Source organism: Streptopelia decaocto, assembly GCF_964273445.1.
Source record: "Streptopelia decaocto genome assembly, contig: HAP1_SCAFFOLD_73, whole genome shotgun sequence".
NCBI classification, from domain to species: domain Eukaryota; kingdom Metazoa; phylum Chordata; class Aves; order Columbiformes; family Columbidae; genus Streptopelia; species Streptopelia decaocto.
This window is the reverse complement of record NW_028115688.1, coordinates 17,689-40,557: the sequence shown is the minus strand read 5'-3', so window position 1 is coordinate 40,557 and position 22,869 is coordinate 17,689. Positions and strand designations below refer to the sequence as shown.

At 48.2% G+C, this 22,869-nt stretch overlaps 1 protein-coding gene across 1 annotated transcript; it reads left to right on the top strand.

Annotated features, from left to right (window-relative positions):
• Positions 1-2,899: 2,899 nt before the first annotated feature.
• LOC309452663 (olfactory receptor 14J1-like) lies at positions 2,900-3,841 on the top strand (the record flags this gene model as incomplete). The annotated part of the gene is made up of 1 exon (XM_082077303.1): positions 2,900-3,841. The coding sequence occupies one exon, from the start codon at positions 2,900-2,902 to the stop codon at positions 3,839-3,841; it is 942 nt and encodes a 313-aa protein (XP_081933429.1).
• Positions 3,842-22,869: the final 19,028 nt, after the last annotated feature.

Below are 22,869 nucleotides of genomic sequence, written 5' to 3'. Positions count from 1 at the left end.
ATGTAGGGCAGCCCATAAATAGGAAGCGCATCACACCGGGGTGTCCATGGGTATAGCTACACTGGCAAAATTCCTTTCTCTCTTTTCACCACCCTGTTCTCACCCTCTTGATAACACAATCAAGGAACAGACAAACCACTGGCACACTGGGCCTGTCAGCAGCACCTTGTCATTCCTAGGGATCAGTGACACGTCTGCCCAAGTACCTCAGGGGCAGCAGAGACACCACTGAAAAACCACACGTTTCCTTCCGGGTTTGTCATTCCCAGCCCTGTTTCTCTCTGTCCTTGGGGACAGAAGAGCTTGCTCACTCTCCTGTTGCCCAATTTCAGCCCTAACTTTCCATCTGTCAACACTGTGACATTACTCTGCTGCTTTGGCCCAGCAGCACTGGGGAGGCTGCAGCAGTGCAGGAGTAGCCTGAGAGTGCTTGAAGGGCGGTTTCAGAGGTGATGGAGGTTTTCTGCATAGTGGGAAAGAGCTTGAGAAAGAAATAATGGCCCAAAGTGCAGCTGGGGAGGTCCAGGCTGGACATGAGCAGAAAGGAATGTGAGTGGAAGGGCAGTGCTGTGGTGGAGCAGGTCAGCAGAGGGAGTCTGCATCAGCCCAAGGCTTTGTGCTTCAAGGACCAGCTGGGGAGGATGGAGAGAGCTCAGCAAAGGAAGGAAGATGCTCGGACAAGAGCAAGGTGGGGCAGCAGGGGGGATGTCTCCAGCCTGCAGGGAAAGAGGTGCAGGGGATGCCACAGCACAGGACAGGCTGTCGTGGAGATGATCACGGGATGTAAAGAGGCTGAAAGCCCCCACGAGATGTGAGCTCCTTCTCCCCTTGGCTATGGCTGTTGTCTCCACCTCTGATGCCTGTGAGGAGACACCTTGTCCTTCCAGCACAGGGGCCTCATGGCCTCCTTGTACCCAGGCAGGAACCTGGGAGGGGTGGGACCATAGTCCTGCCCTTGGCCTTGCACAGCCCCACATCACACTACCCAGGAAGGGCCCTGGGCAACGTGGGAGGGACACGATCTGACTTTCTAGGGTACAAGGTCAGGGCTTGGCTTTTGGTTAAAGAAACACAACCAGGTTTCCTCAGCATCAGAGATATCTTTCCTTTGCTTTTCCTGACCTCCAGTTTTCTTCTCTAACCAAACCTGGATACTGTTTCTCAGTAGGTTCCCTCAGTGGGACCCATTAACAGTACAAGAAACTTTGGAGTTTGAATCTGAATCTGACTTCTTGAGAAGTTTCTTCAACTTCCTCCAGGGTCTGAGGTTCATGGACTCAGCACCAAACCCACTAGAGGGGTCATTAAAGCACCTTGGGCTGCTCCTGTGCTGCTGAGCTGGGCTGGGCTCCTGGGACACAGGGAGCTCATGGCAGCGGCAGTGCTGCAGAGAGACAGCTCTGCCCAGGAGCAGCTCCTCTGCACACGCAGCAGGGCTGAGGGCTCTGCCTGGGGATCTCAGGAGACGAGCAAGGCAGAGAGAGATTAAAGGTGGTCAGGACTGGGAGGATGACTGAGAGCTCACTGGAGGAGAAACATTTGCAGCCCTTGTCATGGTAAGTCTCTGGTGCAGGGCAGTGCAGCTGTAGCTCCTGAAGGCATCTCCTAAAACTGGCACAGGCACAGCTGGTGGGATCTGTAAGGACGGGGCTCTTGTCAGGCCATGTTGAACACTGTGAAGCCGGGTGAGCACCCAGGGGTGCCCAGGGCTGTCCTGCAGAGCAGGGTCCCTGCACCCCAGGGCTGTGCCGGGCAGGGACTCTGCCGCCTGCCAGGGTCAGCGCTCAGCCTGCCCGGGAGATCCCATGGCAGCAGCTGTGGGTGGAAGGAGCGACCCCCGGCAGGGCAGGCAGGGAGCTTGTGGGGTTGAAGGGGGCTGTGTGGGTCAGGGCTGCTCAGAGCTCCAGATCCCCCCACAGACATGGCAGAGGGTTCTTCTGAACAACAACATCGAGACAGGAACAGCCACAAGGGAAGGAGTCTGTGCTTTCGGTTTTCCACTCTTGGTTGGCTGGGTGTGCAGTGGGAGATGGGAGAAGATACTGAGACCCCAGTTCTCATTAGGACTGGTCTGAGCTGCTCCTGAGCCCCTGCACACACAGAGCTGCCCCTGGGCAGTGCCAGGAGGTGTGAGCAAGACAGAGCTGAGCACACAGCGGGTGGGACGGGGTCTGTGACACTGACAGGGAGCAGACCAGGGACAGAGACACAGCTGCAGGCAGCACAGACATGGGCAGGGAGAAGGAGCTCCTACCAGATATGCTAGGGACGGATTTAGGACCCCCCCTGCAATCCCCTGCAGTGCAGACACATTTCCCAGTGCAACCCCTGGTCTCCTCTCCTCCCCAGCAGACCCTCTGCCCCAAAGCCATGGGGTCCAGGTCACGAGTCTCCACCTCAGCAGCTGGACCTCCAGGTGAAGGGTTCCTGCAACGTGGTACACAAAAAAGGTGCTAAAAGTCCTTGTTCTCCAGTGTCATTATGTGAGTGACAGCAGCACAGCCGGGTCATGAGAAGGTTCCACAGCATGCCCGTCTGCCTTTCTGTCCTTGCTTTATTTTCTGGTAGCACTGCAGTGTCCTTCCCTATTTCTCCACCTGTCCCTGGTGCTCTTGCTCTCTGGGGTTCAGGTGGGAGTGTTGGTCAGTTTTTGTTCTGACACCAACTCAGGGGGTCTTGCCCCAGAGCTGTGTTCATGGAAACTAAATGCCCAACCTTCATTTTAAACTGTGATGAACTCTTTTCTTCAGTTGGTAGAAACTGTATGAGTGGAAACATTCCTCCATCGGGGAGGGGGTTTTCCATGAGAAACAGTATGTTTATTTTCCTCAGAGAAGTGTCTCCTGATGTGTCACTGTCCTTTCCTCCTTGCACAGGTCCTCATGCTCATAGGCAACAAATGTCCAACAGCAGCTCCGTCACCCAGTTCCTCCTCCTGCTGTTCACAGACACACGGGAGCTGCAGCTCTTGCACTTCTGGCTCTTCCTGGGCATCTACCTGGCTGCCCTCCTGGGCAACGGCCTCATCATCACCACCATAGCCTGGGACCAGCACCTCCACACCCCCATGTACTTCTTCCTGCTCAACCTCGCCCTCCTCGACCTGGGCTCCATCTCCACCACTCTCCCCAAATCCATGTCCAATTCCCTCTGGGACACCAAGACCATCTCATACTTGGGATGTGCTGCACAGCTCTTTTCATTTGTCTTCTTGATAGTGGCAGAGTATTCTACGCTCACCATCATGTCGTACGACCGCTACGTTGCCATCTGCAAACCCCTGCACTACGGGACCCTCCTGGGCAGCAGAGCTTGTGTCCACAAGGTAGCAGCTGCCTGGGCCACTGGGTTTCTCAGTGCTCTGCTGCTCACAGCCAATACATTTTCACTGCCCCTGTGCAAGGGCAATGCCCTGGGCCAGTTCTTCTGTGAAATCCCCCAGATCCTCAAGCTCTCCTGCTCACACTCCTACCTCAGGGAACTTGGGCTTATTGTGGTCAGTGCCTTTTTAGCTTTTATTTGTTTTGTGTTCATTGTGGTGTCCTATGTGCAGATCTTGAGGGCCGTGCTGAGGATCCCCTCTGAGCAGGGACGGCACAAAGCCTTTTCCACCTGCCTCCCTCACCTGGCCGTGGTCTCCCTTTTTGTCAGCACTGCCGTATTTGCTGCCCTGAAACCCTCATCCATTTCCTCCCCATCCCTGGATCTGGTGGTGTCAGTTCTGTACTCAGTGGTGCCTCCAGCAGTGAACCCCATCATCTACAGCATGAGGAACCAGGAGCTCAAGGAGTCTATAAGGAAAGTGATGACTGTTCACTTTTCAAAAGCAGTAATGAAGTGACCTCCTGCTTATGCATGTCACTTGTAATATAACGCATTACTCGTTCAACCTGAGTTTTGTACATTTTTTATTTTTTTTCATTGGTTTTAGGTATTCTTTGTTGTATTAATGCTACCCACAAGCAAAATTATTTTTCATCTTATATCTATGTTTGTAACTACATGTTTGGTGTGACCCGTTGTCTTTTTCTAAATAAAGAGCTGTACTCTCTGTGTGTTTACATGAAATAAAGGACCCTGCAGTGCCTTGTTTGCCCAGAATCCTCTCTCTGAGACCTCTGGGGCTGCAGGAACCATGTTTGTGTGCTGAGGGGGAGTGAGCAGGAGCCACCCTGAGCTGGGTCTTCCTCCCATCCTGACCAATGTGAATCTGCGGACTCAACCATCGCCCCGGGCACCACAGCCCACCTGCTCTAGAGAGAAGCACCGCCAGGTTGGAGCTGTATGGAGCGTGGGAAGGGGGGCAGGAAGAGCTGGCCAGGTCAGCATAGCTCAGGTCTCTTGGGAAATGGCTCTGTGGGGAGATGGGACGTTCCAGGAGAAGAGTGGGGCACTGTATGTGTACAGGAAAGACATGGAAAGAGAAACCCTTTGCTGCAGGTGGCATCCTGGGGCAGGTGGCCCTGGCACTGTGGCTGCAGGACCTTCCTGAGGATCCCCTCGGCCAAATGCCTCATGCTGTCCTGGGGAGCCAGTCTGGACCTGGGTCTGCAAGCTGCCTGTGCTGGAGACCCTCTCAGCTTGATGGCTGGATGAACATTCTCACTGTCCTTCATTCTCACTGGTCCCCACTGCTGTGGGACCAGTTCCAGTTCCAGTGTGGCTGCTCTGCCGGGCTCCGCTGGGGAGAGGGCAGGGGGGTGGCACAATTCAGGAGGGGGTGGGAGGGCTGAACTGGCAAATGCCCCAGAGAAGAAAATACCAGTGAACAGCTGAAGTGTGTGAGTGTGCAGGGCTGGCACACAGCAGTGTCCTCTCCCAGCCAGGTCTCCTGGGAGAGCCCTGGAGCACCAGCAGAGCAGGGGCTGGTGTGTGCCCATGTTCATGGGACAACCTGGGGAAACTGGCCCAGGACAGTCACCACAGACACCCTCAAATCCACCTTTTCCTGCACTGGCCCTTCACCCCAGCTGAGAGAGGTTGTTCATCCCTCAACACAAGGACACTGAATGAGTAAGTCAGAAGCCAATGTTTCCACTGTATGGATGAGATATGAGCATGCATTTCATGTACATAAGATGAACCCGACTCAGTACAAACACCATCAGCTATTCTTGCATGTTCCATGAAGCCCTGAATACAGCACTAGGATGTGCTGCCTTGAACTGAGGTCCCCATGTCCATTCCTCATGACGTGGGACATGAGGATGGCCATACTTAGGGATCTGGAGCGGCTGGATCGTTGGGCTGAGGCCAGTTGTCTGAGGTTTAACAAGGCCAAGTGCTGGGTCCTGCACTTGGGTCACAACAACTCTATGATAGCTACAGGCTCAGGGAAGAGTGTCTGGAAAGCTGCCTGGTGGAAAGGGATCTATGGGTGTTGACTGACAGTGGCTGAACAGGAGTCAGCGTATTCCCAGGTGGCCAAAAAGACCAACAGCATCCTGGCTTGTATCAGGAATAGTGTGGCCAGCAGGACTAGAGAAGTGATTGTGCCACTGCACTTGTTACTGGTGAGGCCGCACCTTGAATCCTGTGTTCAGTTTGGGGCCCCTCACTCATCATAAGAAGAACATTGAAATACTAGAGAGAGTGCAGAGGAGGCGACAAAGCTGCTGAGTGTCTGGAGCACAAGCGTGATGAGGAGTGGTTGAGGGAGCTGGGGCTGTTCAGCCTGGAGAACAGGAGGCTGAGGGAGCCTTATTGCTCTGAAAGGAGGTTGAACATGGAGGGTGTTGGTCTCTTCTCCCAAGTAGCAAGTGATAGGACAGGAGGATATGGCCCCAAATTGCACCAGGGGAGGTTTACATTGGATATTAGGAAAAAAGTATTTCCCGGAAAGCGTTGTCAGGCATTGGAACAGGCTGCCCAGGGCAGTGGGGGAGTCACCACCCCTGGAGGGGTGTAAAGGTGTTTAGAGGAGGTTCTTAATGACATGGTTTCGTGCGAGAGCTGGGCTATGGTTGGATTCAATGATCCCAAGGCTCTCTTCCTATCAGAGTATTCTATGATTCTATGATTCTACATCAGATGAGAGTCCACAAAGCCAACTCAGTTATGGACACCTGGCACAACCCTGACATTTCTGTGTGTGACTCTGGGAACAAACCCCACTGACCCAGTGAGATTCACCTCAGATGCCCTGTGATTCTGGATTGTGTTTTCAAAATGACAGTGCAATCGAGCAGGTCCTGGCATCCGTCAAACCCATCTTCAAGAAAGGCAGGAAGGAGAATGGGAAGAATCACAGGCTGCTCAGCTTGTCTCTGTCCCTGGGAAGGTGATGGGAGAAGTCTTCCTGCAGCCATCTGCAGGCACTTGAAGGACAAGAAAGAGACTTGTGAACCAAAATGGGCAGGGGAAAGACAGGCATGTTGTGTGTATGAAATTGTGCCAGGCCTTGGACATGGTCTCCAGTGGTGTCCTTATACCCCGATTGATGCTGTTTGGGCTGAAGAAGTGGATGCTTGGTGGGAAGTTCACTGAAACATCAAGCCCAAATATCATCTGTGATGCAGTGTCCTCTGTGCAGTTAGTGTGTCATCACCCAGTGACCAGCATTTGGGCCAAAACTGCTGAAGGTCTTTCTTCTCCCTTCTGTGCTGTGATGGAGATGATGCAAAGCTGAGCAAAGACCTTGAAGAACCTCACCTGGTCACCCTGCTTTGGGAAGGAGAGTGAAACAAGATGTTCAGGGCTCTCTTCAAACCTGACTGACTCTATGATTCAATGAATCTTTCCCCTGGACACGTTTTTGAATATAGAATATCTGCAGAAAAGAAAAATAAAAAAAAAAAAAGAAGAGACAGAAGAGGAGATAGAAATGATGTCAACATAAAAACAACAGTAACTGCAAAGAAAGTTTCTCCACTCAAACATTTAGAAGGAAATACATTTGTTTAATTTGATACAACAAGCACACTAATATCTGGTCAGGCCCTGGGCTATGGGGAGGGGGGTGGATGGGTTCGCTATTATGAGGTCAGCTGAGTCTCAGACACTCATAATCCAGTCAGAATCATGTGGCTGTGAAAGGGACAGTGGGGTCAGTTCTGTGGCTGGAGGTGACAGCCCAGCAGCAGGGACATGGCTGGGAAAGAACCTCTGCCCAAGGGCCCACAGGTCTTACCCAGGAAGAGAGACGGGTTGTCATGTCCATCCCACCTGAGAACATGATGGGACATCGGCAGGGACATGGTTGTGTCTGTCAGAGAAGCTGAAAGGCCAGCAGCACTCATGGGATTTAGAAGATCATGGCGAGGTGACTTCTCTCTGGTCAGGTAAAAGACCACAAGAAGACTAATGGGTTGGGTTCCCTGCCTGAAGGGCAGTTTATGAGATGGTCGAACTTTTCTTGATAGTGGGAAGAAGCAGGAAAGAGAAAAAAGACGTCTACTTGGAAGGTGAGGAATGGATATGAGGAGGAAGAAATGTCACTGGAAAGGCAGTGCTGTGGTGCAAGAGGTAACCCAGAGGGAGCTGGACCAGCCCATGGTTTGTGTTCCAAAGAGCAGCCAGTGAGAGTGCAGACACAGCAGTGAAGGTGCAGAAATGCTGGGGTGAGAGCAGGTGGGGAAGCGAGATGGGTGTCTGCAGCCTGCAGGGAAAGAGGGGCAGGGGTAGCACCGTGTAGAACAGCCTGTGGTGGAGATGGCAAAGGGCGCTGTAAGGCTGGAAGGGACCCACAGAACCAGGTCTCTGTCCCCTTGGCCATGGCAGTTGTCTCTGCCACTGAGGCCCAGGAGAAGACATGTTGTCCTCATGGCACTGGGGCCTCGGTGCCTCCTTGCAGCCCCATGGGGAAGCTGGAAGTTGTTGTACCAGTGTTGTCCTTCCCTGGGCCTTGCACACCCACATCCCACGGTCCCAGGAAGAGCCCTGAGCCGTGTGTGAGGGACAGGATCCCCCTTCCCATTGCCTGGAGGTCATGGCTTCTCCTTTCTGCTTCATAAAGCAAACCAAGGGGTTTCTGAGCATCAGAGCTGAAGAAAAGACTCAAAGGAGACCTCATGGTGGCTACAGCTTCCTCAAAAGGGGAGAAGGAGGGTAAGGTACTGATCTCTTCTCTGTGGTGACCAATGATAGAACCTGAGGGAATGGAAGAAAGGTGTGCCAGGAGAAGGTCAGTGGAACATGAGGAAAAGGTTCTTCCCCCAGAGGTGCTGGACACTGAACAGGCTCCCCAGGGAGGTGTCACGGCCCCAACCTGACAGTGTTCAAGAAGAGATTGGGAACCAGCCAACACCTCAGTGTGAGTCGCTCTGGGCAAAATGTGAGGAGTCCTGGGCAGGGAAGGTTCATAGGGCCTGGGGCGCTGTGCAAGACACAGCATGATCTTGGCTTAATGTTTGTAGGGCCATCGCACATCAGTTAATGTCAATGAATATTAAAGTAAGAAGAACTGAAGACAAAGATCCAAAGCAAAGGAAGGTGTCAACTTTCTTTCTTTCTTTCTTTCTTTCTTTCTTTCTTTCTTTCTTTCTTTCTTTCTTTCTTTCTATTCATGTATGTATTTATGTATTTATGTATTTATTTATGTATTTATATATTTATTTACTTATTTATTTACTTATTTACTTACTTATTTACATACTTATTTACTTATTTACTTATTGATTTACTTATTTAATTACTTGTTTATTTACTTATTTATTTACATAATTATTTATTTATTTGCTTATTTACTTATATACTTATATATTTACTTGTTTGTTTGTTTGTTTGTTTGTTTGTTTGTTTATTTATTTATAAGACTTTGTAGGGGAGTTTCTTTTCTTTGGAAAGGAAAGAATTCTCCAGGACTGGGCATGGATTCAGGACACAAATGTCTTCAGCTCCAGGGACACAAACACCTGGTGCCAGTGTAGATGCCCCAGGAACCCCTGCCCAGGCTCCACCTGCACTGCAAGGTGCTCTGGTCTCCCCAGGTCCTGTGTGATAGATGCCAATCCCAGGCCAGCACCTCAGGTACACTGGGCCTCTAAAATGGCACTGGCTGTTTATGGTGAGACAGCTGATGACTGATGTACTAAGGGTAGGAGAAGAAATATTGGTCTTCCCCTGTACTTCTACTACCAACACTCTATTATTTCATCTCCCTCGTCATTCAGGAGTTCCCATCTCTCCTGATTAAATGTCCCTGTCAAAGGACAACTTTCCAGCACTGTCTGGACGTTTGCCCTTCCCAGTGCTCTCAGATTTCTCCTCCACTTGCTCTTTGGTCATTCAGTGGCCTCTCAACAATCTGGTTTCTGCTTTGAGCTTCAGGGAGTTACAAACTTGCCCCGTTCTTCAGAGCTCTAATTAACATGGCAGTCAACACGTTCATTGTGTTTATTTCTATCCTTTCCTATCTCTCTGTCTAAACCAGTTCTTGTGTGGATGTCCCTTGTGGATGCTGGACCTCATCAGATCCAGCTTACACACACAGCTGAGGAAAGTGTTTTACTGTTTATTAAACTGTGCAGTGTTTGCACAGGAGAGCAGGTGGAGCTGGTGCACAGGAGCTGCAGCATCTCCTGCAGAGCTCAGTGGAGAAGTCTGACGTAGGAAAACTGATGCAATCTCTGGTGGCCAATGAGGGAACCGGCAGACTGGGGTGGGGGGTGAGGGGCGAGGTTGTCCATACAGTGTCCAGCCTCAAGGGACTGTTCTCCTGCCTGTCCAGATGTCTTCAGGAGACCCTTGGGATCAATGTCCAGTGTCGAATGCTGCTGTCACTGGAAAATGATAGAAAATGCCCTTGAAAGAAAAAACCCTCCTTTATGAAATCTTCTTTGAAATCTTAATCAGCAAGTGTCCCATTGAAACCTCTCCAGTTAGTTCTACAAGGCTTGAAGATTTGAAGAAAATTAGGGAAAGAAACATCGCTCCTTAGGGCTTTCTGTGTTTTAATGAGCCCCGTGGTGTATTTGGTGCTGAGTCCATGAACCTCAGATACCAAGGACAGACTGAAGAATCTGCTCAAGAAGTCCAAGCCAGAAGCAAACTCCAAAGTACCTCGAAGCATTAATGGGCCCCACTGAGGGCTGTTACTGAAAGGCCTCCCCAGGGACTCGTTAGAGAAGATAATTGGAGGCAGTGATTGCATCAGGCAAAGGCAAAGTGCAGCAGCTCTGATGCTGAGAAAAACCCTGGTTTGTTTGATGAAGGACAATGGCCAAGTCTTGAGCCCCTGCCCCTAGGAAGGGAGATCCTGTCCCTCACGTGTGGCTCAGGGCTCTTCCTGGGGCTGTGGGGAGTGCGATGCCCAGTGCAGGACAATGGTGTGACACTCCCTGGGGGTGCAAGGAGGCAATGGGGTGCCACGGCCATGGTAATGATGTGTCTCCTCTTAGTCCTTGGTGACAGGGACATCAGCCATAGCCAAGGGGACAAAGACCTTGGCTCTTTCAGGGACATCCAGCATCATTCTTGGCCACTTCCACCACAGTCCATCCTGCACTGTCCCAGGCCTGTGGCTGTTTCCCCACAGGCTGCAGACACCCCATGCGCTTCCCCACCTTGTTCTCACCCCAGTGTGTCCCCACCTGTGCTGCTGTCTCTCCATCCTCACCAGCTGTTCCTTGAAACATAGAGTCATGACTGATCCAGAGTCCCTCTGAATGACCACAGCACTGCACTCAGAATGACATTTCTTTATCCTGAGCTCCACTCTGGACATCCAGAGCTCCAGTTTCTGATGGTTTTCCTTTCTCATGCTGTTCCCTCTACCAAAAAAGCAGTTTCCCAGGAAGTGACCAAGATGTTTTTGGATAAAGCCCTGAGTAATTTGGTCTGACCCTTCTTTTAGAAGGAGGTTGGTCAAGACACCTCCTGAGGTCCCATCCATCCCGAATGACACTGTCCTTTCATCTCCTTCATGTTTTCAATTTAGGGGAAGATCTCAAGTTCTCTCTGACCACAGGAATAATTCACACAGGGTGCAGGGCTGCTTTACAAGTGCCCCCAAACAGCCTTTAACACATCTTGTGCATCCCCTTTCATTTGCCCCCACCCAGGTTCTTCTCTTTTGCTGTCCTCATGCCCACCTTGTTCATCCTTGAGCAGGTTGCTCAACAGGTGTCAGCATCCATGTACAGAGTCGGCACATCAGCCAGGCAGCAAAGCCATCGTTACAGAAATGGAGACGAGGCTCTTGACCAACTCCTTGCACCCAGCAATCAGCACGCCTTGTTTCCTGAGATTCCTGGGAACACCTGAACTTTAAGTGCAGAGCATGTGAGTCCTCGTTGGGTATCCTGGCTTGTCTTCTGACCCATGTGGTGCTTCAGGCTCTGAAGAGAATCAAAACCAACTTTTTGACTGGGGTAGTTTCATTTTACATGTGTCACACGGGGCAGATGAAGGCAGCTCAGAACTCCAGGCTCTGCTGCACAATTGGGACTGAAGAGACTGGAAATGCAGGTGACGGTGTGTGCAAGTGGACACCATGTAAAAAGTCTGGCTTCCTTTACGCCTTTGCACCAACCTGGCATCTGTTGGTTTTCTTTGGCTAAAAAGAAACAACTCCCCTTTGAGAAGCTAGAATGACTGATGGGAATGAAATTAAAAAGCTTTAGTTCACCATCATCATAGGGAATAAGGAGTTCCCTGCAACTGTTATTGGTGATAGTACCACTACTCAAAAACATCCTTGGGAGCATCTCTGTTGTCCCTCAGCTCCAAAGCTCAGCCTGGGACACAAGGAGCTGGGGAAAGCGATGAGTATAAATGCAAAGGAAAAGTTGCAATAGTGTTGACTTTTTCCATTGTTGGCAACGGTCCTTCCCTGGGACGTGGAGAAGGGTTTCACAGTTGGCCATGGCTCTGAGATCAGCCCAGCATGATGCTGGAAGTGGGGACATCTGAGGGACTGTCTCTGGAGAAATTTTCTAACTGAGGGACCTTTTCCACAGTCACTATAGACAGGAAACTGTGTTCTGGGGCATCAAGGCCAGTGGGCACTCAGAGAAAGGAGGTAAAGATCTGAATGTCCCTGTTGGATAAAGGAGAGGATGAGAGTGCAGCTGGGAGGCATGAAGGACACCAACTTGCGGGGCAGTGGAGGCCACCTGAGCTTTCAGCCAGGGCCGGGAGGGACCAGGGAAGCTCTTCTGGGCTGGACTTTCTACTTCCACTTGGGAGAGAGCCAGGGCTCTTAACTATCCTATTTATCTCCCATATTAGACAATTTCTATCCCATTTCTAGCTTTCCTTATGCAGTCCTCCAAGAAGCTCTGCTGTTTGGCCACCTCATGCACCACCTGCTCTGACCAAAGGTCTGTCTCTGGTCCCAGCACTACACCACTTGTGCCCCCTACTGTTACTCAGCATATCCTTGCCCAAATCCATTCTATTCCACCCAGGAACCAAACTGGCCTTGATGGGAAGCTTCTGCTTTGGATGCCCTCCAGCATCTGGGCAGAGGGACCACCCTGACACCACCCTAAACATTCCAGCCCTTTGAGTAAAGCTTGTTCCTGAGGACACTGCTGTGAGTGTCGGGGGGTTACAAAGCTGAATTTCCTGTTGCAGGGGTGGATCTTTCTGCACTATTTGCAGGAGATCCAAGGCTGCCAGGCTGGAAACGTCACGTCTTGTTGAAGTGTGGGAGTTGCAACCCTGAAGCTGCCAGGCCACCATGTTTCAGGCCCAGTTTCTGCTTCAGCAGATCCTTCCCCCTGCTCAGAGTCATTTTAAATCTTTAGACCGTGCCCAGAAATACTGAAATTTGTCCCCAGATGGTGAGGGTTTTGCCCCTTTGAAGCCCTGTCGGGATGTTTCACTCGGGTTTGAGCTTGGCCTTTTCCTTGCGATGGACAGAGATACTGCAGGAAGGTGAGGAAAGGAAGAAAAAAGAGAAATCAGCAGGGACAGGAGAAATTTATTCATGGACGAATTCCACGAAACCTTCACCATTCTGAATGGCATCTGAACAGACAGGTGAGGGTGCACTGAGCCAAAAGGGTGCCTTTCCAGGAAACTTTTCCCTTTCCCTTTCCTTCTCCCTTTCCCTTTCCCCTTCCCTTTACTTTTCCCTTTCTCTTTCCCTCCCTTCTTTCCTTCTCCTCCTGTTCTCTGTCCCATCCTCTCTCACTAACCCCTCGTCCGGCTGCATGTCTCTTCTTTCCTCTCTTCTTTCCTTTTCTCTCACTCTCCTGCTTCCTGGCTCCTTTCTTTCAATTCCTCCATTTCAGTCCTGCAGCCCGGGTCTAGTTTTTCCTCTTCCCTCCCTTTGTCCTGCTCCCTTTGCTTTCTTCCTCGGTCCCATATCCTTCTTCCCAACTTGTCTCTTGGAGACTTTGGGCCAGTTTGGCCCCAATCTGGGGATGTTTTGTCCAGTTTTCAGAGGCCTGGCTGGTGACAGCAGGGACAGCAGGCAGTGATAGGCCCGGGGCTGACAGGCTCCCTCTCCTCTAGGGGGCGCTCGGCTGCCATACCCAACTGACATAGAACCTTTGTCACAATGCCCGCTACCGTGGTGAGGATGCGGTGACTCTGCAGGTGACAGGGACACTGCAGGACTTGGTGTCAGCTCAGCAATTTCTCAGTTCCCCAAAGAAGCTGAATCCTGCAAATTGCTGGTTTGCTGTTGAAATGATGTCATCAGGTGGCTGTTTTGGTGTAATACACTGAAAACCAGAGCAGAAATAGTGAAATATTCCCCTGATATGCATGATCCCTGCACCAAACCACCATGACAGAGCCTAACTAGATCTGCATCTTGTTATTTATTTATTTATTTATTTACTCATTTTTAAAATTGCCAGCAGGTCCCAGGGAACAGCTGCTGATGGAGCTTTCAAAGATTTAGACATATCCAGAATGTGAAAGTGCAGTATAAAAAACATCCTCATGGAGGGATCTTTGCATTTTAGGCTTAGTCTAAGCGTCTCAAGTAGTTGGGGTTTTTGTTTGGGCCTAATCTAAATGGTCTGATGGCTTTCCTCCTCATCTGAAGAAGAATGTGCTGTAAAATAAAATAGAAAAACGATCCTCGTGGAGGGATCTTGGTGTTTTAGGTGCAGTTTACATTTCCCAAGTAGTTGGGGTATTTTTTTGCTCTTCTGTGAAAAATATTTTGCTGCTTGTGCATTCTCAAAATGTCTCGTTGGTGTGTGGAGACAATAGAAGTGCGATGTTACATACAAAATTTTGCATTTGTATGAATTTGCATGAATTGACTAATTTGTTTTTCTTTTCTGTATTTCTGTTGTTTTCAGAATACACAGATGACAATGCCCCAGTCCCTGAGAACTCACCAGGAACTGCTGGAAGAATCGCGTCTGGAGCAGTTAAAGCTCCCAGCAAAACACACATTTTGTAAGTATTCCTAGGGCTTTGTGTTCTTTGTGAGGCATTTCAGTGTGGTTTAACCTTTTTGATGGATATTAGTTTACAGTGGCATTCGGATTGTATCTTGCTTATTAAAGCGGCTGTTAATTTTTGTTGTGCTGGGGTAGATTTGAATGGCTCTGACCCAGAGTAGACTTAGATTTTTCAGCCTATGTTTTTATGACTGCGTTCTTAGGCCCACGCTTTTTGGCCTAAAACTTTAGGCCTACATTTTTAGGCTTACATTTTCTATGTCTACACATTTAGGCCCACTTTTTCAGGCCTTCATTTTTAAACTCTGACAGGGGTGTCTCTTCAGATGATTCAACTGGGTTTGTTCTTGAGGTTGGTTGTTCTAAGACACAAGTTGTAGATCCCATTTCCTGGACACGGAGAGATTATTTGGTTTATGTGTTTGCTTTATTAGTAAAGACATTGTGGCATAAACGGAATTTGTTCCCATGTGGGAAGAGTCTCATTCTCAGTGTTCGAATGTTTCTTCCTTTGTGGGGGGATAGAGCAGGTATTCGTAGGCCCCAAATCTGAGTATTTTGCACAGTAAAAATAAAGAACAAATAAATATGAAAGAACAAAGTGACAGATCAATGAGTATGTGGGATCTCAGCAGTTTTTCAAGTGTCATAAATATTTTCTAAAATATAGTAGAGCTTTCAAGATTACTTTGAAGCGCCTAAAGCAGGGCTCCAAAATACAACAGAACCCTTGTAACTGCTCTCAAATGACATTTCTACTGCTATTTTCAGTCAATATGCCATATATTTTATGACATATTTAATACTTTGGTGCTTTTGTGGCTAAACATGGCAAACACCTGATCACAGTGCTTGGGCTTCCACAAAGAAACACTCTTCTAAAGAGATTTTTGCTGTGTCTTTGTCAGATGACTGAGTAGAGTCATTTGTCACAAAGTAGGACTGTAATTTTGGTTTGTTTTTTTTTTTTCAGTTGCACTGAATGTACCTGGAGAGAAGAGTTTATGTATAAGAATAGATTTCCACATTCCTTAGGCAATCAGAACATAAAGTTTGATGTTCATGTTTTAGAATCTGGTTTCACTGCTTTTTGTTGGGTCTGGATGCTTTATTTAAGTTCTGATCACCTTTATTTCTCCTTCTAGAAGTTAAAAGGAGCCAGTGAGCAGAACATCAAAAGCAGTACATAAAAACATAATCTCACCCTTTTTCCTACACACCATGCTGAATTTTAACCAACGCAGCCTTGTATGAATTTTCCAAGCATTAACAGAATGTATTTCGCAGTAAATGTTGTAAATATTGGACTCAGCAAGGTAAAAAGTGAGTCATGCCGTTGTTGCGAGGACACTTCTGTGCAGCTCCGTGATTCCTTGTCGTGTCCTTAAACACTTGGGGATTTGTTCCTAAAACTGTGTAATTGCAGTGATTTTGTTGGGGCCCCTCTGAGTACAAAAATGTCTTTAATAGATTGCCGTGAATGTAAATGTCATTGCTACACAACTATGAATTTACCTTTGGGAAAGGGGGTGGTGTTTTTCTCCATGTTTGCAAACACTGTCATTCTGCTGCTAAAATATTCTATAGATGAGAAACACAAGGAAATACTTGACTGGTAAAGTGTCTGGATCTGGATTTGCCGCTGAAGTTGATTACTATGTGTCTCTTACATGCTTTTTATATTTTCTCTTTATTTTGATGTAAATTGCATTTATTGTATTCCAACTAATTCAGATTGTTTTTTATTTCTTGAAAACAGCTATTTTTCTCTTTTTTTAATAGCATGTGTAGTAACACAAAGTCCGCCTTCATAAATACAGTTTATTTGGCTTTTTTCCATGTTTCTGTATGTATTTCAAAGCAGAACTTAGTGTGGTAGGAATAACTTGCTGGAAAGCTCGCCCATGATTGTGGAACAGTAAGGCGACAACATCTGAATTCGTTACAGCTGTTTTGTGCTGCTGTCCCACTCTTACTACGCTCTGTCTTGAATGTATGATTGAATACATGTTTAATTTTTTGTGAACAGCTCGATGACTCTCCTGCACCTCTTTCTCTGGCACACCTTATTAAGGTATTACAATAGAATATAAGGTATATATTCCTGTCAAATACTTTAATACTTTCTGGAAGAGCAAACAAACAAACCAACCAAATCTGAGAGGAAAAAAACTGGGGAGAGTGACTGCTTTGAAATAATGTCATTACTTTTCTGTGTTGTGCTTTTTGAAGGTCCAAGTCTCCCTGTAGTGCTTTGTCTTACCCTAGAAGTTCATATACCCACTGCAAGTCATGATCAGGCTCTTCCTGCACTCGCTCCGACTCTCGATCACGGAGTCGTTCCTCTTCCCGTTCCTACTTGCCATTGCTGCCGTCTCCAAGAAGAGGCAAAGGGAGGAGTCCTAACTATCGTTCTAGGTCAAGGTTGTGTGCTGATCACCACTCATGGTCAAGGTGTTCTTAAAAATCTTGAAGCGAGAAGAAGCCAGTGCCAGCGCTGAGCAACTGGCAAAAGAGCTCCGGCCCCTCTTTGATTCTGTCAGACCCTGTCAGGCTCTTGCAGGCTTTTTCACACTCTGTCAGGTCCTGTTGGGCTCTGTCAGCCGCTGTCAGGCCCTGTCAGGCTTTGTCAAGCCTTGTCAGGCTCTCTCGGTCTTTGATGGGTTCTATTGGGCTCTGCCAAGCATTGTCGGGCTCTGTCAGGCTCTGTAGGTCTGTGTCAGTCTTTATTGGTTATGGTCAGGCTTAGTCAGGCTCTGTCAAGCCCTGCCAGGCTCTTTTGGGCTCTATGGGGCTTTGTCAGGCTTTATTGGACTTTGTCAGGATCTGTCCATCCCTGTCAGACTTTGTCAGGCTCTGTCAGGCACTGTTGGGCTCTGTCAGGCTTTGTCAGGTCCTGTCAGGCTCTGTTGGGCTCTGTTGGGCTCTTTCAGGCTCCGTTGGGCACTGTCGGGGTTCATTGGTCTTTGTCGGGTTCTATCGGCCTTTGTCGGGCTCTGTTGGGCTTTACTGGGCTTTGGCAGGCCCTGTCAGGCACTATCAGGCTCTATCAGGCCCCGTCACGCTCTGTCCAGCCCTGTCAATTTTATCTGGCTCTGTCAGGCTCTGTCGGGGTCTATTGGGCTCTGTTGGGTTTTTTTCAAGCTCTGTCAGGCTCTGTGGGGCTCTGTCGGGCTTTGTCAGGCTCTGTCGGGCTCTATAGGTCTTTGTCGGGTTTGTCGGGCTCTGCTGGGGTCTGTCAGGCCCTATTGGTCTCTTTTGGGCTTTGTTGGGCTCTGTCAGACTTTTTTTGGGCTCTGTCAGGCTCTATAGGTCTTTCTCGGGCTCTGTCAGGCTCTGTCAGGCTCTACAGGTCTTTGTTGGGCTTTGTCAGGCTCTATTGGGCTCTGTCGGGCTCTGTTGGGCTTTGTTGGTCTCTTTCAATGTTTGTTGTGCGATGTTGCACTTTGCTGAAAGAGACTGACAGAGCCCGAGAGGGCCTGACAAAGCCCAATAAAGCCCGACAAAGACATATAGAGCCCAGCAGAGCCCAGAAAAAGTCTGACAGAGCTCGACAGGGGCCGACAGAGCCCAACAAAGCCTGAAAGAGACCAACAAAGCCTGACAGAGGCAGACAAAGTCTGACAGGGCCTGACAAAACCTGACAGATCCCGAAAGGGCCCAACAAAGCCTGATAAAGCCTGACAGAGCATGACAGAGACTGAGAGAGCCCGACAAAGCCTGAAAGAGTCCGAAAGACCCCAATAGAGTCCAACAGATGATAGAGTCCAATAGAGCCACAAAGATGATTAAGGGAGTGGATCATCTCCCTTATGAGGAAAGGCTGAGGGAGCTTGGTCTCTTTAGCCTGGAGAAGAGGAGACTGAGGGGTGACCTTATTAATGGCTAAAAATATATAAAGGTTGAGGTTCACGAGGATGGAGCCAGGCTTTTCTTGGTAGGACAAGGGATAATGGGTTCAAACTGGAACACAAGAGGTTCCACTTTAATTTGAGAAGAAACTTCTTCTCAGTGAGGGTGACAGAGCACTGGAACAGGCTGCCCAGGGGGTTTGTGGAGTCTCCTTCTCTGCAGACATTCAAATCCGCCTGGACACCTTCCTGTGTAACCTCATCTGGGTGTTCCTGCTCCATGTGGGGATTGCACTGGATGAGCTTTCCAGGGCCCTTCCAACCCCTGACACTCTGGGATTCTGTGATTCTCTGAACAGGCCATGAAAAACCCGACAGAGCTTGACAGAGTCCGACAGGACCCAACAGAGCCTGACAGAGTTTCACAGAGCCTGACAGGGCACAAAGAACCTGATTGTGACTTGCAGTGGGTATATGAACTTCTAGGGTAAGACAAAGCACTACAGGGAGACTTGGACCTTCAAAAAACACAACACAGAAAGATAATTACATTATTTCAAAGCAGGCACTCTCCCCAGTTTTTTTCCTCTCAGATTTCATTTGGTTGTTTTTTTTTTTCTCTTCCAGACAGCGAGTCCCAAGGGCTACAGTGCAGTATCAAATAGCAAGAAAACATGGTTTAGCCTGCAGACAGTCACGCTCGATTTTAAAATGCCAGTCTATTTTATTTATCTTCACTGCCTTTTTGGCAATTTGTAGAGGATGCAAAGCACTTGTACTGCAATCCTATATACTATTTAATCCTATGTACTATTTAATCCTCCATACTGTTTAAACAACACTTCCAGCAGATGTCCTAGCAAAATCTTGCACCTACCTTGATCTCTGACCAGGAACAGTGACCACATGTTTATCAATTCATCTCTAAAAGCTTCTAAACTCAGTTTCTAGAAATATGACTGATCCTGGTACCATGACTAAGTCACACATCACAGTCACAAAACCATAGTCACAGTCCCAGAGTCAGTGTCACAGAATCACAGAATCACAGAGTCAGAGTAACAGAGTCACAAGCACAGAGTCACAGTGTCACAGAGTCAAAGAGTCACAGAGTCAGAGTCACAGAGTGACCTTTACAGTCAGTCACAGAGTCACAGTGTCACAGAGTCAGAGTCACATAGTCACAGAGTCTAGGTGTCACAGTCAAAGAGTCTCAGTACAGTCACAGAGTCAAAGAGTCAGAGTAACAGTCACAGATTCACAGAGTCAAAGTCACAGAGTCACAGTGTCACAGAGTCACAGAGTCACAGGGTCACATAGTCACAGAGTCTCAGTGTCACAGTCAGAGTCTCAGCACAGTCACAGTGTCAGAAAGTCAGTCACAGATTCACATTCACAGTCACAGAGTCACAGAGTCAAAGAGTCACATATACACTTAGATACAGAGTCAGAGTCACAGTCACAGAGTCACAGTCACAGACTCACAAAAACACAGAGCCACAGTCACTGTGTCACAGTGTCACAGAGTCATAGACAGACAGTGTCACAGTGACAGTCTCGTTCACAGTCACAGTGTCACAGGGTCACTGTGTCAAAGAGTGACAGTCACAGAATCACAGAGTCACAGAGTCAGAGTAACAGAGTCACTGTCACAGTGACAGAGTCTCAGTCACTGAGTCAGAGATTCTCAGTCACAGAGTCTCAGACATAGAGTCTCAGTCACAGTCACAGTGTCACAAAATCAGAGTCATAGTCACAGAGTCACAGTCACAGAGTCACAGTCACAGACTCAGAAAGACACAGAGTCACATTCACAGTCACAGAGTCAGAGTCTCAGTCACAGTCACAGTGTCACAAAGTCACAGAGTCAGAGTCACAAGGTCACAGAGTCACAATCACTGTGTCACAGTGTCACAAAGTCACAGAGTCATAGAGTCACAGAGTCAGAGGCACAGAGTCACAATCACAGAGTAACAGAGTCACAGTCACATAATCACAGAGTCACAGAGTCATAGAGTCACAGGGTCTGAGTAACAGAGTCCTAGTCACAGTGTCACGGTGTCACGGTGTCACAGAGTCACAGAGTCATGGTCATAGAGTCTCAGTCATAGTTACATTGTCACAGAGTCACAATAACAGTCACAGTGTCACAGTCACAGAGTCACAGAGTCACTTTCACAGTCACAGAGTCACAGAGTCAGAGTCACAGAGTCACAGTGTCACTGAGTCACAGAGTCACAGAATCAGGTCACAGTCACAGAGTCATAGAGTCACATTCACAGTCACAGAGTCACTCAGTCAGAGTCACAGTCACAGAGTCACAGAGTCAGAGTCACAATCACAGAGTCAAAGCCATAGTGTCTTAGTCATAGTTATATAGTCACAATAACAGTCACAGAGTCACTTTCACAGTCACAGAGTCACAGAGTCAGAGTCAAAGAGTCACATATACACTTAGACACAGAGTCAGAGTCACAGTCACAGAGTCGCAGTAACAGTCACAGAGTCACAGTCACAGACTCACAAAGACACAGAGTCACAGAGTCACAGTCACTGTGTCACAGAGTCATAGACAGACAGTGTCACAGTGACAGTCTCATTCACAGTCACAGTGTCACAGGGTCACTGTGTCAAAGAGTGACAGTCACAGAATTACAGAGTCATAGAGTCAGGGGGTCAGAGTAACAGAGTCACAGTGTCACGGTGTCACAGAGTCACAGTGTCAGAGTCACAGAGTCAGAGTCACAGAGTCACAGTGTCACAGAGTGACAGGGTCACAGTGTCACAGTCACAAAGTCTCAGTCACTGAGTCACAGATTCTCTGTCACAGCGTCACAGAGTCACAGAGTCACAGTTACAGTCACAGAGTCAGAGAGTCACAGGGTCACAGTGTCACAGAGTCTCAGTGTGACAAAGAGTCTCAGTCACCATCACAGTGTCACAAAGACACAGAGTCACATATTCAGAGTCACAGAGTCACAGAGCCAGAGTCACAGTGTCACAGTGTCATGGAGTCACAGTATCAGAGTCACAGAGTCACGCAGTGACAGTCAAAGTGTCATAGACTCACAGAGTCGTGGTATCGCAGTCACAAAATCATAGTCACAGTAACAGAGTCAGAATCACAGAGTCACAGAATCAGAGTCACAGTGTCACAGAGTCACAGGGTCACAGTGTCACAGAGTCTCAGTGTCACAGAGTCTCAGTGTCACAGTCGAAGAGTCTCAGTCACAGTCACAGTGTCACAAAGTCAGAGTCACAGAATCACAGAGTCACAGTCACTGTGTCACAGTGTCACAGAGTCATAGAGATACAGTGTCACAGTCAAAGTGTCTCAGTCACAATCACAGTGTCACAAAGTCACAGAGTCACAGTCACAGAATCACAAAGACACAGAGTCACAGTCACTGTGTCACAGTGTCACAGAGAGACAGTGTCACAGTGACAGTCTCGTTCACAATCACAGAGTCACAGGGTCACTGTGTCACAGAGTGACAGTCACAGACTCACAGAGTCAGAGAAACAGGGTCACAGTGTCACTGAATGACAATGTGACAGTGTCACAGAGTGACAGAGTCTCAGTCACTGAGTCAGAGATTCTCAGTCACAGAGTCTCAGTCATAGAGTCTCAGTCACAGTCACAGTGTCACAAAATCGGAGTCACAGAATCGGAGTCACAGTCAAAGCCACAGAGTCACAGAGACACAGTCACTGTGTCACAGAGTCACAGAGACACAGTGTCATACTCACAGTCACATTCACAGTCACAGAGTCACAGAATCACTGTCACAGTCAGAATCACAGTCACAGAGTCAAAATAACAGACACAGATTCTCAGTCACTGAGTCAGCGCAAGATACCATCTGAATGCCACTGTAAACTCATATCCATCAAAAAGTTTAAACCACACTGAAACGCCTCACAAAGAATACAAAGCCCAAGGAATACTTACAAAATGTGTTTTTTGCCGGGAGCTTTAACTACTCCAGCTGCAATTCTTGCAACAGCTCCTGGTGAGTTCTTAGGGACTGGGGCATTGTCATCTGTGTGTTCTGAAAACAACAGAAATACAGAAAAGAAAAATTCATGAGTGTATATGAATATGAGAATCCCTTTACAGATACAAATGCAAAATTTTGTACGTAACATCACACTTCTATTGTCTCCACACACCAATGAGACATTATGAGAATGCACAAGCAGCAATATATTTTTCACAGAAGAGAAAAAAAACCAACCCAACTACTTGGGAAACTTAGACTGAGCGTAAAACACCAATATCCCTTCACGAGGATCATTTTTCTATTTATATTTACAGCAGATTCTTCTTTAGACAAGGAGGAAAGCCATCAGACCTTTTAGATTAGGCCTAAACAAAAACCCCAGCTACTTGAGACACTTAGACGAAGCCTAAAATGCAAAGATCTCTCCATAAAGATGGTTTTTATACTGCACTTTCTCAATCTGCTGGCAGAACAAAAAAATAGCTGCAGATCTAGTTAGGCTCTGTCATGGTGGTTTGGTGCAGGGATCATGCATATCATGGGAATATTTCACAATTTCTGCTCTGGTTTTCAGCGTATTACACCAAAACACCCACCTGATGACATCATTTTAACAGCCAAAGCAGCAATTTGCAGAATTCAGCTTCTTTGGGGAACTGAGAAATTGCTGAGCTGACACCAAGTCCTGCAGTGTCCCTGTCACCT